Source organism: Quercus suber, unplaced genomic scaffold (assembly GCF_002906115.3).
Source record: "Quercus suber isolate HL8 unplaced genomic scaffold, Cork oak 2.0 scaffold_315, whole genome shotgun sequence".
Classification (NCBI taxonomy): domain Eukaryota; kingdom Viridiplantae; phylum Streptophyta; class Magnoliopsida; order Fagales; family Fagaceae; genus Quercus; species Quercus suber.
Genome location: NW_027069770.1, coordinates 528918 through 544393, shown reverse-complemented (window position 1 = coordinate 544393; position 15476 = coordinate 528918). Strand labels below are relative to the sequence as shown.

General features: G+C 34.0%; 3 protein-coding genes across 3 annotated transcripts; 2 read left to right on the top strand and 1 right to left on the bottom strand.

The window, feature by feature from the left end:
• Window positions 1–2013: 2013 nt before the first annotated feature.
• Window positions 2014–3805, top strand: LOC136071462 (UPF0481 protein At3g47200-like). The gene is made up of 2 exons (XM_065782787.1): window positions 2014–3022; window positions 3774–3805. Exons 1-2 carry the CDS (start codon window positions 2014–2016, stop codon window positions 3803–3805), a joined length of 1041 nt encoding a protein of 346 aa, XP_065638859.1.
• On the top strand, window positions 3757–6606 carry LOC136071461 (UPF0481 protein At3g47200-like). Its single transcript, XM_065782786.1, has 2 exons — window positions 3757–3970; window positions 5992–6606. Exons 1-2 carry the CDS (start codon window positions 3959–3961, stop codon window positions 6604–6606), a joined length of 627 nt encoding a protein of 208 aa, XP_065638858.1. The 5' UTR covers window positions 3757–3958.
• A 6502-nt stretch (window positions 6607–13108) lies between these two features.
• On the bottom strand, window positions 13109–14143 carry LOC112030254 (uncharacterized). The gene is made up of 2 exons (XM_024062944.2): window positions 13887–14143; window positions 13109–13764 (listed from the first exon to the last, which is right to left on the bottom strand). Exons 1-2 carry the CDS (start codon window positions 13898–13900, stop codon window positions 13212–13214), a joined length of 567 nt encoding a protein of 188 aa, XP_023918712.1. The 5' UTR covers window positions 13901–14143; the 3' UTR covers window positions 13109–13211.
• Window positions 14144–15476: the final 1333 nt, after the last annotated feature.

The following is a 15476-nucleotide window of genomic DNA, read 5'->3' as shown; positions in this document are numbered from 1 at the left end:
GTATTTACAAGATTATCATCATAATTCTGTTTCTATAACTTGAAAACACCTAAGATGTGTTTTCAGTTTCCATAACTCATCACTCAAAAATTAGAGAATTGAGTGATGGAAACAAAAACTGAAAACATCCCCAAATAAACCATTCAGCCATGGGACCCACATATTTTGAGTTATGGGTGATGGAAACAAAGTTATGGGTGATGGAAACTGAAAATCCAAAAAGCCCCTTATTATCTCAAACTAAAAAAATAAAAACTCACAGTACATTAGTTGGTGGTAAACACTAGTTTGTCTTAGGTCTTTTTAAAAAATAAAAAATAAATAAAAAATTGTCTTATAGTTTCTGTTAATAGGTCTTTTAAAAAAATAAGAATAAAATTAATGAACAAAAAAGATAAGAGGGGCACCCATTAAGATTGAATTTTATAATACAATTGATTTTTTTTATTATTAGTTTTTGCTATTTTCCAAATGCAGGGAAGAACCTTTTGAAGCCTCCTTAATGAATGTACAAAGATACCCGTCAACATAAATCTATCTCAATTTAAGATCATATCATCATCCAAATAACAACAACATACAATGTAGGAATCAATAAATTAGGGACAAGGATTTTCATTTCTCTTAAAATTTTTTTTTTCAAAAATTTTTATATTATAAAAGTCATATTTTGGTGACTATTTTTATAATTACAACTATCATCTTAACAAGTAACAAAAAAATTGTGCTTCTAGTGTTTCTTTACTAGCATAGGAATAAGGATAATAGCTAAAGGAAAAGGTTTCTCTTTAAAATGCTTCTCCTCTCCATTCATGCAATTAATAAGGCTAAATAGCTTGCCGAATAGCTATTATGCCGAACTTGGACGTTCTAGAGTTATATTGTATATTGAGAATCTTTGCTAAGAAAGCAGCTAAGTACTGAAGATCAATTCTTAATTTAGGTGAGCCTCATGGGAGTATTTGAATTGCAGTGGCAAATCAAATACTTGAACTTGGAAAATTAGTGGTGACCATAAAATGCTATTGCCTACTCAATAATTTGTAATCAAAAATAAAAATTTGGAAATGTACAAATCAGCCACAGTTTTCTTGGCATACATGGTGCATGATGTACAAATCAAAATTTCCTAGAATCTATACAAAATATAACATGCTTACTTATTTATCTTGCCTAATGCATAATAAATATTTTATAGTATTTTTTTTTTTTTTCATTGATAGGACCTAATGCATAATTTTTTTTTTTTTTTTTACTTGCTAATGCAAATGTAGAACTTAGAATAAAAATTCTCATAAAATTCTTTACTTTCCTTCCACTTCAGATATTTTCATCAGTGGTTTATCCCTTGGCAATGGACAATTCTCTCTTCCTCTGTAGTTTCAATAGGAAATAGAAAACAAAAATTCTAGTATCACAAAAAAATACACAATTTTTACCGCAACTTTTCATTTGGTTGATTGTGATTAGTGAAAAATAAAATGATGGGTCCACATGAAAGTGACAAGAAATCAATCACAATCTGCCACGTAGAAGAATTGTAGCAAATGTTGTGAATTTATCTGTGAGAATAGAATAGAATAACTCAATAGAAAATTGATCTAACAATTTTTGTCCTTTCTCCCTGCAACCAATTTGAATCTGATAAAAACTAGAACTCCCAAATAATAATTAAAGTTTTTGATAAATTTTCAAATAAAATTATTGTTGAAAAGCATGCAATCTTAAATAGAATTACAAAACACAAAGGATAATTAGACGGATATAGATCATAGGCAGTATGCTTATCTGATCTATTTCCAACACTAACACACTCAAAAAGACTTCCTAATGATGAGGATAAACCCTTATTCAAAACAGTAACAACTGAAAACAAAAGATAATTAACAAATAACAAAGGCTAAAGTGATCAGCAGAACTGCTGCATATCTGTCACCACTTAGTGGACTTTAGAGAGCATACAGTTTGTGTGAGCGTGAGAAGCAGAAGGATAATAGCCTTGACATCACAACAATGTTTGAAAGTTCGAAGCAACAATTCTCAATTGGGGGTTTGATTAGTGTTCCAGATCACCTTCGCAAACTAGATGAGCAAGCCTTCACTCCTCTACTTATTTCAATTGGCCCTATTCACCGCTCCAATCCAAAATTACAAACCATGAAAAAGTGTAAAGTACGGTTTTGTGAGTATTTCATTGAACGAGCTAATATAAACTTGCAGAATTTAGTACACACAATAAGAGATAAGGAAGAAGAAATTCGCTCTTACTACGCAGAGACTGTTGTGTCCAGCATAAGCAATGATGATTTTGTGACAATGATCGTGGTGGATGGGATGTTCATTCTTGAGTACTTCGTGAGACAATCTAACTCACTTTTGGAGGAGGACGATCCTACAATACCGGTATGGATGCATACAATTTTGCAATCTGACTTGGTATTACTTGAAAATCAGCTTCCCTTTTTTGTTTTAGAGATGCTGTTCCAGCAAGCAAACTTTCCGGCTGAATTAGAGTTAAAACCCCTTTCTTTAAGGGAACTTGCTTTTGATTTCTTTAGTTGGTACAACTTTCAAAGGATAGCCCTTGAGGATTTCAATGCGAAAATAGAACACTTCACAGGTCTGGTTAGATTCTTTTATCTAAGTGAAAGTGAACAATTACCATACGTAAGACCTGGAGGGGCTAAACTGTCATACTCTGCAACCCAACTACATGAGGCAGGAATCAAGTTTAAGGTGGCCCCGGAAAAATATGGTAGACACTTTCTTGACATAAGGTTCGATTTAAAGAATGGAGTTTTGGAAATCCCATGCATTACATTAAATGATGAGAAAATACGTCTTATTCGAAACATTATTGCATTAGAGCAATCCCATTATGTAGGGGATGCATATGTTACAGATTTCTTTGCCATCTTGGATTTCCTTATCGATAATTCCAAAGATGTAGATTTACTTTGTGATAAGGGAATCCTTGTTAATTACCTTGGCGACAGCAACGCTGCAGCATTAGCTGTCAACAGTCTTTACACCAATATCTTATGGGATTATACGAACCCTGAATACTCAAATATATGTGAAAAATTGAATGCATTCTATAAGAAACCTTGGCATAGATGGAGGGCAACGTTATGGCATCAATATTTTAGCACGCCTTGGAGATCTACTTCTACTTGTGTTNCCCCCCCCCCCCCCCCCCCCCCCCCCCAAAAAAAAAAAAAAAAAAAAAACCCTTCGTCATATGAAGTCCTCACATTCATAATTGATTTCCAAAAACTTAAATTATTTTGCTATAATCAAATATTTGCCTACTTCCTCCTTTTAAGTTTAAAGGTTTACAATTTAATTTTATTTTTAAAGTATCTATTTTTCAATCATATCATCAATACAAGACTATTTTTTTTCAAAGTAAATCAAGAGTTATGTAACTTAATTAGTAAGCACTTCTTGCTACTTTTAACTGATATACTCAAAATTCAAATACTCCAAATTATCAAATAATTAAAAATTAAAATTAAAAAGAGGGGACAATGTTAGCTTTAAACAATACATTAGCTTACAAGCTCGCTTCTTTTTTTTTTTTTTTTTTTTTTTTGTTTCCTTACTTTTCCAAGACTAAAGTATACTTTAGAAGTAAAAATTTCAACAAAAAACTATACCTAACCTTCATTGTGTTATTACATATTAGCAAGATCTAGAAGTGGACCATATCAGCTCTACCTAACCTTCGGAGTTCAGAGTGCTGGCTGGGTGAAGTTGATACAAAAAAACAGGAGAAAATGTGACCGAAGGCCACGGAGAGTAAATGAAGTAATAGTTGCAGTGGTCTTTATACTATTCACAATCTCAAAAGCCCTCTCTCATTTCCTTTTGATTCTTTTCCCACAAATCGCATCTCGGTCCGGAACTCCTGCCTCTCCCTTGGCTGCTAGTGCAGTAGTACTGCTACACAAACAATATGTCAACTGAGGTATGCTTTAATAATATAATATTTCCTTCTTATTTAAGTTCCATGTCTATCTACCTATTTATTTATCTTGCCGAAAATCATCTCTTTTTTATACTAAAATCTTCATAAGCTGTTTCCATACAACAATTATCTGCTGAATTTTCTGTCATTTTTGTTATAATTATTTTTAAAATATGAATCTAATGCAATTGGTTTTAAAAGGGTAAAGACAAATTGTTTAGCCAAAAAAAAGTAAAGCCAAATTGGTATTTTTGTAAATAAAGATGGGTTGGTGTTTGTAAATAGCACCTTCCAACATGTCTCTTTCTTCTTCTTTTTTTCTTTTATTTACCCCACCATTAGATCCACTGTTTCCTTCTCTTAGTACGAGCAGGTATAATATAATTTTCGCTATAGTACTGGTTTTATCTACAGTGATCCATTCTTTAAAAAAAATAAATAAATAAATAATAGTGCTTGCACTACAGTACTTCGGTTTGTTCAATATCCACCGTTACGCTGAACTTGCATATGTAATAATAATAAAATATTAATAAACAAGTTTTCACAATATTTTCATAATTCTTGAGAATTTGAGATGTTAATTTTTATAAAATAACAAAATATCATACTAGAACTAATCACAGCTAAAAATAAAGGTATTGTAAAGAGAAAAAAAAAGTGATATATCCACAATATTTTCATAACAAATCTTAGGTAGTAAATTGTAATTCTAATTTAAACTTATCAATGAAATAACTTTTTTATCTACTAATAATAACCTGTAACAATTTACTACTTATAATTTGTAATGAAAATATTGTGAACATAGTATTTCTCTTATGAAAATATTAAGACATCTTGTTGTCATCACAATATTTTTACAATTGTTGAAGTATCAATTCTTTACAAATCAAAGTAAAATATAACAAAGTTGTAAAAGTATTATGAAAATATTGTGTGACTTGTGTCATTCTTTGTGTTTTTAGAATTTTCTTTTTTATTAGTCAATTTTTGTTAAGCCAAATTCATAGTTTCACATACAGTTTTCTTGGGTTGAATTTTTGTATTTTGTTTTGTATTTTTTTTCTTTATGCACCATTTTAAGTAAAAACACATAGTTTTATACACACACAAAAAAAAAAAAAAAAATCTTATATCAAGTATCTGTATAATTTTTAATACTTCTGATTTGCTTATATGTTAAGGATTTAGTTAACACCCATATAAAAAGTTGTCAAAAATATTAGTTTTTTTTTTTTTTTTGTATAATTTTTTTTTTTAAAATATAGCCTACACTAAGCCCTTAGGGCATTTGATAACTTTTCTCATATGTTAAAACTACTTTCAACCTAATTAAAGTTACTTCTGATTTCAAAATTCTTCGAGATTTCTAGAATTTAAGTCAAAGTACAAAGACTAACTTCAATGGGAAATTCATTGAACAATACCATATTCCCATTAAAAGAAAAAAAAATTGTGCCTTTTCAATATATTTCCAAAATGAAGAAATTTTGATAAAAAATTAAAAAATTTCATAGTATCACAATAACAAAAATTGTAATAGGAAGTAGAAAGTATGTATATTAATATATCAAAAAGTACTTTTTTTACCTACTATAATGAAACAATTCAATCTAGCTATTTAATTACTCTGTCTCTATCATACTAACAATGAAATCATCTATTTAAAAAAAAAAAATGAAATTAAATGATTTAATTAGTACCAAAATTATTTGTTCAATTAATTATTGTTTCAAAAGAAATCATTTTAAAATTATTCATTCAAAATTATTATTGTCATCCAGTTAAAATATTTGCAAATCTTTTATGTGATCAGCTTTACAGGACAATGAAAGAGGATGATTAAATTAAAATTTTACAAATGATTAAATTTAAAATGATCATTATTCTTGTAACACCAGTGCATGCATTTTAACATATTAGAAGATAGTGGCATAGAATGAACTTTGAAGTCAAATTATAGCGTGTGTACTTTACATAGGGTGTGTTTTTAATCTTAGTGGCTCTTATCTTGATAGATAGTAAGCTCTTCAACTGCAAAGGGAAGTGGAGATTTGGCACTTGACATCACAACAATGTTTGAAAGTTCGAAGCAACAATTCTCAATTGGGGGTTTGATTAGTGTTCCAGATCACCTTCGCAAACTAGATGAGCAAGCCTTCACTCCTCTACTTATTTCAATTGGCCCTATTCACCGCTCCAATCCAAAATTACAAACCATGAAAAAGTGTAAAGTACGGTTTTGTGAGTATTTCATTGAACGAGCTAATATAAACTTGCAGAATTTAGTACACACAATAAGAGATAAGGAAGAAGAAATTCGCTCTTACTACGCAGAGACTGTTGTGTCCAGCATAAGCAATGATGATTTTGTGACAATGATCGTGGTGGATGGGATGTTCATTCTTGAGTACTTCGTGAGACAATCTAACTCACTTTTGGAGGAGGACGATCCTACAATACCGGTATGGATGCATACAATTTTGCAATCTGACTTGGTATTACTTGAAAATCAGCTTCCCTTTTTTGTTTTAGAGATGCTGTTCCAGCAAGCAAACTTTCCGGCTGAATTAGAGTTAAAACCCCTTTCTTTTAGGGAACTTGCTTTTGATGGGGGGAGGGGGGGCTGGTGAGGGGGAACTTAACTTGTTTTAATATGAAAACCCAGCAATATCAGCTAGGACAACAAGAAGTAAAGGTGGGGGAACATTCCTCATCCACACAACAAAATTTGAAATACATAAAACATATCGAACTAAATTATAAGCAACCTTATTACCTTCTCCCTTAATATGAGAGTAATGTAATTGATTAAAAAACCTAGCATTAAGTCTTATATCCTCAATTAACAAGCCATTTGAAGACAAGAAAATAGTGTCATTGCAGAGGGCATTCACCAAGACTTGTGAATCGGACTCAATGACAGCATAAGTAAAAGTCCGAGGTAAATTGTAGTGTTGTTGATTCTACCATTGCTTCAATCTCCAATGGGGTATAGGCCTGATGTAATTGCTTAGAGAGTGAACCTAATACCAAGCCAAGGCTATCTTGGATCACCACCCCAATGCCCGATTTTTTCTTGTCAGAAAAAATGGCTCCATCACAGTTCATCTTCACCACTCCTTGCAGTTGATTCTGCCACCGAGACCGTGTCAAAAAGGGAGTACAACACGTAGGTGGTGCGGGAAGTTGAACCTCCTTAAACTCAGTAAGGTGCTCTTTTGCTAGTGAAGCAATCGAGTGTGGGCTGCTACTGGGTTTGTTTAATCGAATCTAATTCCACTGGGTCCAAACTGACCATGCCATGACCGAGAATAACTCCAGGTGATGCTGGTTTGTGATGAGCCATGATAGAAGCTCCTTAAAGTCAATGAAGGTATTTGTTCGATGGCAGTTCCAAAGCGAGTCATCTTCCCATACCACATCTAGTTCGGTACAGGACCAGAAATCATGGATTATCAATTCGGGTGCAAGCTTACATCGATCACAAACTAAATTGTCGATTATGGTTCGGCGCAGCAAGTTTTCTTTAGTCGGCAATGAGTTTCTGCAAACCCTTCATATCAGATTTTTAATCTTGTTTGGAACCTGCAGAGAGCAGATTCCTTGCCAAAGTGATCTATTCCGTAGAAATATGCAGATTCCTTGCCACAGTGGGTCTTTGTTAAGTTTGAAGCCCAATTTGACATCTTGGTAAAGCCCAATTTGACATCTTTGGTGTGGCACCTATGTTGCTAGATTGACATGGCAAGATCTAGTGTCCCTGACATGGCACTAATGAGAAGGTAGACATTTTGGTTGGTATGATAGAACTGTTGAAATCGATAAGATCCTGTGTCAATACCTTGCATAGAATTACACCACTGAAAAGACAAGCTATATGTGATAACCTTGTAACACTATTGTGGTTGATTTGTTTTGTTTTTTAATGATAAAAAAATAAAATAAAGCTTTGGACATGGCCATGAGTCCAAGAGGGACCAAACGATGGGCCACTTCTTGTAATCCTTACGTCTTGGTAAAGTGGATCTTTGTTAAGTCTGAAGCCCAATTTGACATCTTGGTAAAGCCCAACTAATGTATGCTGACCAGTATTTTTTTTTTTTTTTTTTTAAGATAGAAATTCACATATAGAGGTTGATGTGGTTCAACCTACATCTACAATGAAGCCCTAGATAGCTATATATTACAGTATATTAATCACTTGTGTTATAATGAACCCAATGTAGGATTATTAGTTTATATACTATAGATTAATATGCTTGTTCTCACTTGGACCAATAATATGTCTAGTCTAACACAGCAAATGGCAGCCTCCCCACATGGTTGGATCAAGATTAACGTTGATGAAGCTACGACAAATTCCCTCACAGTTCTAGCAGCCGTAGCAAGAGATGATAATGGCATTGCCATCAAAGTCTGGTCGAGAACACATCACATTTGCTCACCCCTCCAAGCCGAAGCTACTGCCATTATATGGACAGCAACTCGCAAAAATTGAGAGATGGGAGGCATATTATTGTTGAGGGTGCTGCCAAGTCTTGCTTCGACTCATTAGCCTCGCCCGCCTCCACACCCGATTTCTCCATTTGCAACATTATCAGTAATATTCTATGTTTTAGAGAGTTTTTTGCTGGTTGTATTTTTCTTAGGGTCAAGAGAGACTGTAATTTAGCTGCACATGCAGCAGCTAAATTCTTTCTTAGAACTCTTCAGTCTTCCAGAGGCTCTTGCAGCCGCTTGCAAGGTAGACTGCTTTCCTTTCCCTTCTGAGTAATAATAAATTGAAGCTTATCAAAAAAATAAAAATAGAGAAGGCCAGACGGAAACACTAGACAAGAATTTGGAACTATTCTTGGCGACTGACAACTCAATAGTGCGGACTGGTCTGTTCTCTCTCCTCAAAAACCCAACATTCTCACCATCTCTATTTCATTGATGGCTTAAATCCAATCTTAAGTTCCCTATTCTTACCTCCATCCAATCTTTTTATGGACCCAAGTTTTTCTTACTGTCCTGTTTAGTCATTTGAATTAATCTTTTCGGATGCATTAACTAACTTAAGTTATGGAGCTTCTTGACTCATGCTGAACCAAGGACATAACTTTTTTGATAATGAAATTGTCACAACAAGTGGGGGTAGATACAAACTCATATTCTCCTCGTATAGGAGACTAGGCAATATCATTTAGCTACTTTTTGACAATAAATAATTTAAGAAGGCCATCCCTGGCTGAAGAATGCAAAACCAGTTTATAATAAACCCCCCTATATGTTACTTCCCATCATCCACCATGTTCTTGAACTGCAAGATCATAATGCAGTAGCTGCTAGATTTGCTATGCAAATAAAAATAACCAAGACTGAGAAGTTTGAGCAGTTAGAAATGAGTTCAATAACATCTAGGACGGACAACTAGGCATTCGTTCGAATGATCTAAGTTAAAGCTGTCATATATCTTTGGGGGTGTTATTACAGATACGAATAATATAGATGATGATAATAAAGATATTCGGTATAACCATGTAGAACCCTGTAACTTTAGAGCAACTTCTGGAAACACAAATATGGTGAGTCTCTAAATGAAATGCTATTCTTAAATTCTGAAAGGCCAGTATATACCAATTGTCCAATAGCTTAATATTTTTTCTTAAATCAGTTCCCAAGTCCTCTCCACAGTTTGAACTAGACCCTCACCCAAGAAGCTTAGTAGCACACAATGGTTCACCAGAGTATCTGATCAAGCCAGTTTCAACAAAACCCAATTGGCTAAGTAAACCAAGACCACCTATAATCTGTCATAGAAAATTACCAAATTATGCCGTGATCATCATTCCATCACTTACTGCTTCCCTAGTTTCTGCATAACTGTAGACTTAACTGTGAGAGGGAAGACTTTCAATAATACCCGCTTGCCCTTAACTAGGGGTGTTCATGGGTCAGGTTTGTGCCCAACTAGGACCCGACCCAACCAAATCGGGTGTGTAATTTCCAAACCCTCCGCCGACCGGTGAAGGACTTGGGTCAGACTGGTTGGGTTTTTGTTGGGCGGTGGTTGGGTCAAGGAGGAGGAGATTTGGACAGAACTCGCTGGATTTGGCCGAAACGGTCGAAATCTAGCTGGATCTAGCCGAAATCCGGTCGAATCTAGTCGAAATCTTCTAGATCTAGTCGAGATCTCATCGGATTTGGCAAGATCTGACCGAATAATGCTTCAAACGACTGCGAACAGTGGGTTTTTGTTGGTGGAGATCTATCAGGTTGGTTGGAGTCAGATTTTGAAGCAACAATATGCCGGAATCAATTTTTGGAGGTTGGAACCTGCCGCCGACCGTCACAAGCCTTAGATCCGGTGGTTTTCAGGTTGGTTTGGTCAGTCTGGGCAGGTGGACAGGTCTGGCAGGTCAGTTGGACAGGCCTACCCTTAACAGAGCAAAAACACCATCCCCTGTTTCCTTGAGTTGCCTTGACCCCAATGAACTTCTTTTTCTTGAGTTGACAAGTAAACAGCCTATTTCCAGGCTCTGTGCTCTAGTCTTGAGGTGGCTTCTTTCCAAAAAAATAAACAAAACAGATGGCTTCTTTCAAGCCATTGCTACTACATTACCTGTGTTCTGGAAAATGAAATTTGATAGAAGCTTAAAAGCATATGAAACAAATCCATCAGGGAGAAATTCAGGGTTGGCAATTTAATCAGAATTTTTTTTTTTTTTTTTGTCACTGGGAGGCAGAGGAACTCCTGTCCATTCTATCAAGTCCAGTCATATCAATCAAATTAATGAGAATTTTCTTTTACCTTCAGCAGTAGAGAGGCCAATAGGGTCGGATTGCAATGAGAAAACCATAGATATCACCTGTCTGTCTTCAGGGGCCCAATTATTTGTCCCATAACTTGTGGTTCAAACTTCAAAGGGACAAAGGACTCTTGGAGACACTAGTTTCATATTCTTGGTGACTGACTACTCCAAGCAATCACCCCTCTCTCTCTCTCTCTCTCTCTCTCTCTCTCTCTCTCTAAAACCATACATTTTTTATTTTTCCTAGCTCTTTTTCATTAAGGGCTTAGGTCAAGAAAGACTTGAATCCAATCTTTTATGGATTCAAGTCTTTCTTCACGTCTTTTTGAGCCATTAAAATCCAATCTATTCTGCTGCATTAACTAAAGAAGGCATGGCGCTTTGAGACTCGTGACATATTGAGATTGATCAAGGACTTAACTAACATTTAAAAGAGGCCTTCCTGGGTCAGGCAACCAGCATGAGATGACTTCAAGAAAATCTAGGACAACCAGTCATTTGATTAATTGTTCTAAGTATAGCCGCTATATATCTTTGAGGTAGATATTATAGATACCAGTAGCATAGATGACAATAATGAAGGTAATAACCATGTAGGACTTGGTAACTTTAAAGGAGCTTCTGGGAACATAGATATGTGGAGTATCGATGAGATAGTCTTCCTAAACCTTGTTAAGGCCAATATAAACCAATTGACTAAGCCAGGTAATTTTGTAAAAAATGTTTTAACCAAATATTGTCAGCCAATCATCCAATAGCCTGATAGTTTTGGTCAAAATTGTGTAAGATCAATTCCCAAGCTCTGCACAGTTTGAACTAATCCACACCCAATAAGCTTAGTAAACAATAGTTCAACAAAGTATTTGATCAAGCTAGTTTCAGAAACACTCAACTAGCTAAGTTAACCAAGTCTAGCCAACAATGTTTTTCTCCAATATGTGTAATAGAACATCACCATCCACGTCGGTACAAGGGTAAGTCTAGCCAACATTTAAATGTGATATCACAAAGATAAATTAACAATAAGGTCAACAACATATCTAATCCAGGAGTAAAACTAAACCTAACCAAGCTAGCTGATTATCCAAGTAAAAGTTAACTCATTTGCTAACCAATTAAGAAAATTAAATTAAGTAATACTTCATATTGATGAGGAAGATTCTAGTATAGGTTGGATTCCGACCAAATCTTATCATGTAAATGTGTCAAATGGCAGATCAAGTTGGTCAGGCAATTTAAATAAAACTAAGCTGATAATGGGTTGCAATAGACATAAGTTAGCTAATTATTAACAACAAGCTCAATTGGGCACAATTTCTAACCAAAACACTTTCCAGGACTGAATTACAGGCTAATATTAATCCCCATTGGACATATGTGCTTCTTCATTTATAACAAATGAGGACTCCAAAACAGCACTAGTCCCAATAAAATCTTTAAAAGGGGAAGATATTGGTACCAATATACAAACTGATCAACAAATTATTAGTACTAGTATATAATCCAGCTGACTACAATAAAAGCCAACTCCTTTCCTAACCAATACTCTCATATTGATGATTAAAATTATTATAAAATAGATTTTGAGCTGATTAAGTGAACATCCTATCACATTGATAAAATTCTAACCAAATCTAATCATAATATAAGTAGGTCAAATTCCACATCAAGTTAGTTGACGTCCAAATCAAACTAATCTTATCCTTAACAAGGTGTCAACAAACAAAAGTTATCTATTTACCAACAATGAGCTCAACTAGGCAAGCCAAGAGCCTTGTAGCTCAATAACATTGTCCGATCACCTTTATAAGTAGAACCAGTGCTTGAATCCCCTCTCCCCCACTTATCATGACAATAGAATTATAAAAAATAAGCTCAATTAGGAACAATTTCTAACACAAATACAAGATATGCAGACTAACATTTCCTACATAGTTAGAATTTCCCATATCATAGAAATTGAGACATTCACACAAATTATAATTTACTTGTCAACCAAACAACCAAATTTTCATGAATCTTCAAGAATTAACAATTCCCAAATTTCCCATCTCAAATTCCCCCTTAACCCACACAGCCTTGCCCTCATTTCAGTTATAACCAATAAGGACCCTCAAACAGCACTAGCCAGGTAGGCGCGGCACAAGTAGTAAAAAATAAACATAGCCATTGATCCTCTCCATTTCACATGAAATGGAAAGAGTCCATTAAGATTTGATTTCCTAGATCTAACAATCACAGACTGGCACATAATTTAATTTTTAATGATATGGCCGTTTGTAAAGATCTGTAATATTTTACCCCAATCATAAAATGGATCCATTTAAGCAGAGAGATATACTTTTCCCAAAATTTTGGGGTCGGCCATATGTATTCTTTTCCGCACACAAATATACAGACATTAAGTACCAATACATCATTTTGAAGCAATAACAACAAGATCAGTGCAAAAAAGCATAAATAGCAGTGGAAATATAAACAATAAGAGCAGAAGAAACCAAGACTAGCAAAGCGGCCACGGCATGCACAGCAGATTTACTCCCACAAGACAACATCCCCAACCTGATCTGAATCACATTCACCATTGACAGCATCAAAAACAAGCACCCCATTACCGACCCAATAGCCGATCCCATCATTCCAAGCCTCAAAACCTTCAAATTTATGTGGGCCCTGAAGGCCTCATCCACATCTTTACTATTCAACAAGTTGATAGCCAGCTTAAGCCCCTGTGCCACCAATGAAGAAAACAAGAAGAAGCTAAAAGAGACAACCTCAAACACCAAGAGTTTCCTCGCCACGTCAATGCCAGCATCACAGGCTGAGTTTGGTTCAAGGCTGCGTTGATTCGGTGTTGTTAGAGAAAGACCCACAAAAACTGCTATTGTGAAGAGTGAGTTTACATTCACTAGGCCATCCAAGGCTGTCACGTGTACACTTGTTGTTGTCTCTGTGATAGAAGTTGATGTCACTCTGCTGTAGTCTTTTGGAGATCTGCAAAAGAGAAAACATATACATGAGCTATAAAAATTTGATTTTTTTGTGATTAGAACAGAAAAAAAGACATGGGTTTTGTCTGAATCAAAGTTAGAGAAAGCAAGAGAGAGAGAAAATACTCATCCATGGACATGGTGGTGTTGTTATATATTGTTGCTTAAGGGGTTTATGTGTTTTTTGTGTGGAGAGAGATAGAGAGGATGTTGATGAAGGAAGGAGGTGTGATTTTGTTTTGTTAATTGCTTGTTGCTTGTAGGGTTTATGATGGTTTCTTGGAAGGAAGAAGAGAGAGAATACTTTGCTTTTTGTTAGTGGTTTGCTTTTGGTTTTGCTTTGTTGGTGAATTTGGTATGGTCTTTTTAAGGGTGTGAACTTTGAAGCAGTGAAGGTAGCAGATGGGGAGGACTGTTTCAAAACAAAAGTACAAATGTCTAAACCTGATGTTTGACAAAGACATTACAATACAAAATGACTGGAATGCCCCAAATTGACAATAAATAAAGTGCCTCCCTTTTCAGGAAATTTTTTTTTTCTGATTAAAAAAAAAAAAAAAAAAGAAGTGTACTCTTTTCCCTTTGTAATAATATCCGGTTTATAATAATTTTTTTTCTTTTTGTTATCCAATAAAAAATATCACTCAATTTTTGATATAAAATCAGAGTCATACTCTTAATTTTAAGGCACATACCAATTATCTATTTTTAAAAAAAAAATTAAAAATTTGAAAAAACTGCAAAAAATTTAATTAATTTTTCCCCTTTTCATTAAAAAAATTTCTAAAATAATTTACTAGTTATTACTCTAAGGGCTTACATTAATAAAACTCTTAAATAAAATTTGAACTTTAAATATTTTAATTGAACTAAATTAAAATTTATTTATTAAATAATCATTTATTCATCACCTAAATCAAACCATATTTTGAAAAATATCGGAAGTGTTACTCCCATTACGTCAGCCAAAAATTTACAAGTTATTAATTTAGCCAAAAATTTACAAGGTATTAATTTTGACATGACATTGTGAATAAATATATATATTATAAATATTTCAAATATAAAATTACAATATTTTAAATTTTACAAACATATTTTATTAATAAAAAGCATATTTCAGTCTCTTATTTTATTTTATTTTTGGTCAAATAATCATCTCCACTACCCTAATCATTAACTTTTTGTTGGTTTAGACTTTAGAGGTCAGTCGGCATATAGAGATATATATAAGTTATTGTGACATACATATAAAATTTTAGTGATTTTTTAAAAAAAAATTATTATATCATACATTTTATTGGCTGAGTTGTTATATCATACTTTTAGTCCAAATGACATGATGGTGACCTGAATTTTCCACCGACTTTCTATAAACTGAGGTTTCTTCTGGACCAAGATTCTGAGGGGGAAAAAAATTGAAACTTTCAGCCGAAGAACACGTGGCTGTAAATATTTTTCATTGCTTTCACACTCTCTCTCTAAATTACAAAATTCACTCCACCCCACCTAACATTCTTCTTGCAACTTTGCAAATATATTTCTTTGGTAAAACGTAAAAGTTTACGCGTTATCACACTTTTATTCAATGCTTAAACTTTAAAAGTAATCTATACATTGGATGAGAAAAGATAGCCAAGTTTACAACCTTTATTTATATATAAGGAAAAATTTACATCTTCCAGATGTACCAATAATAGCCATCTTCACATTTAT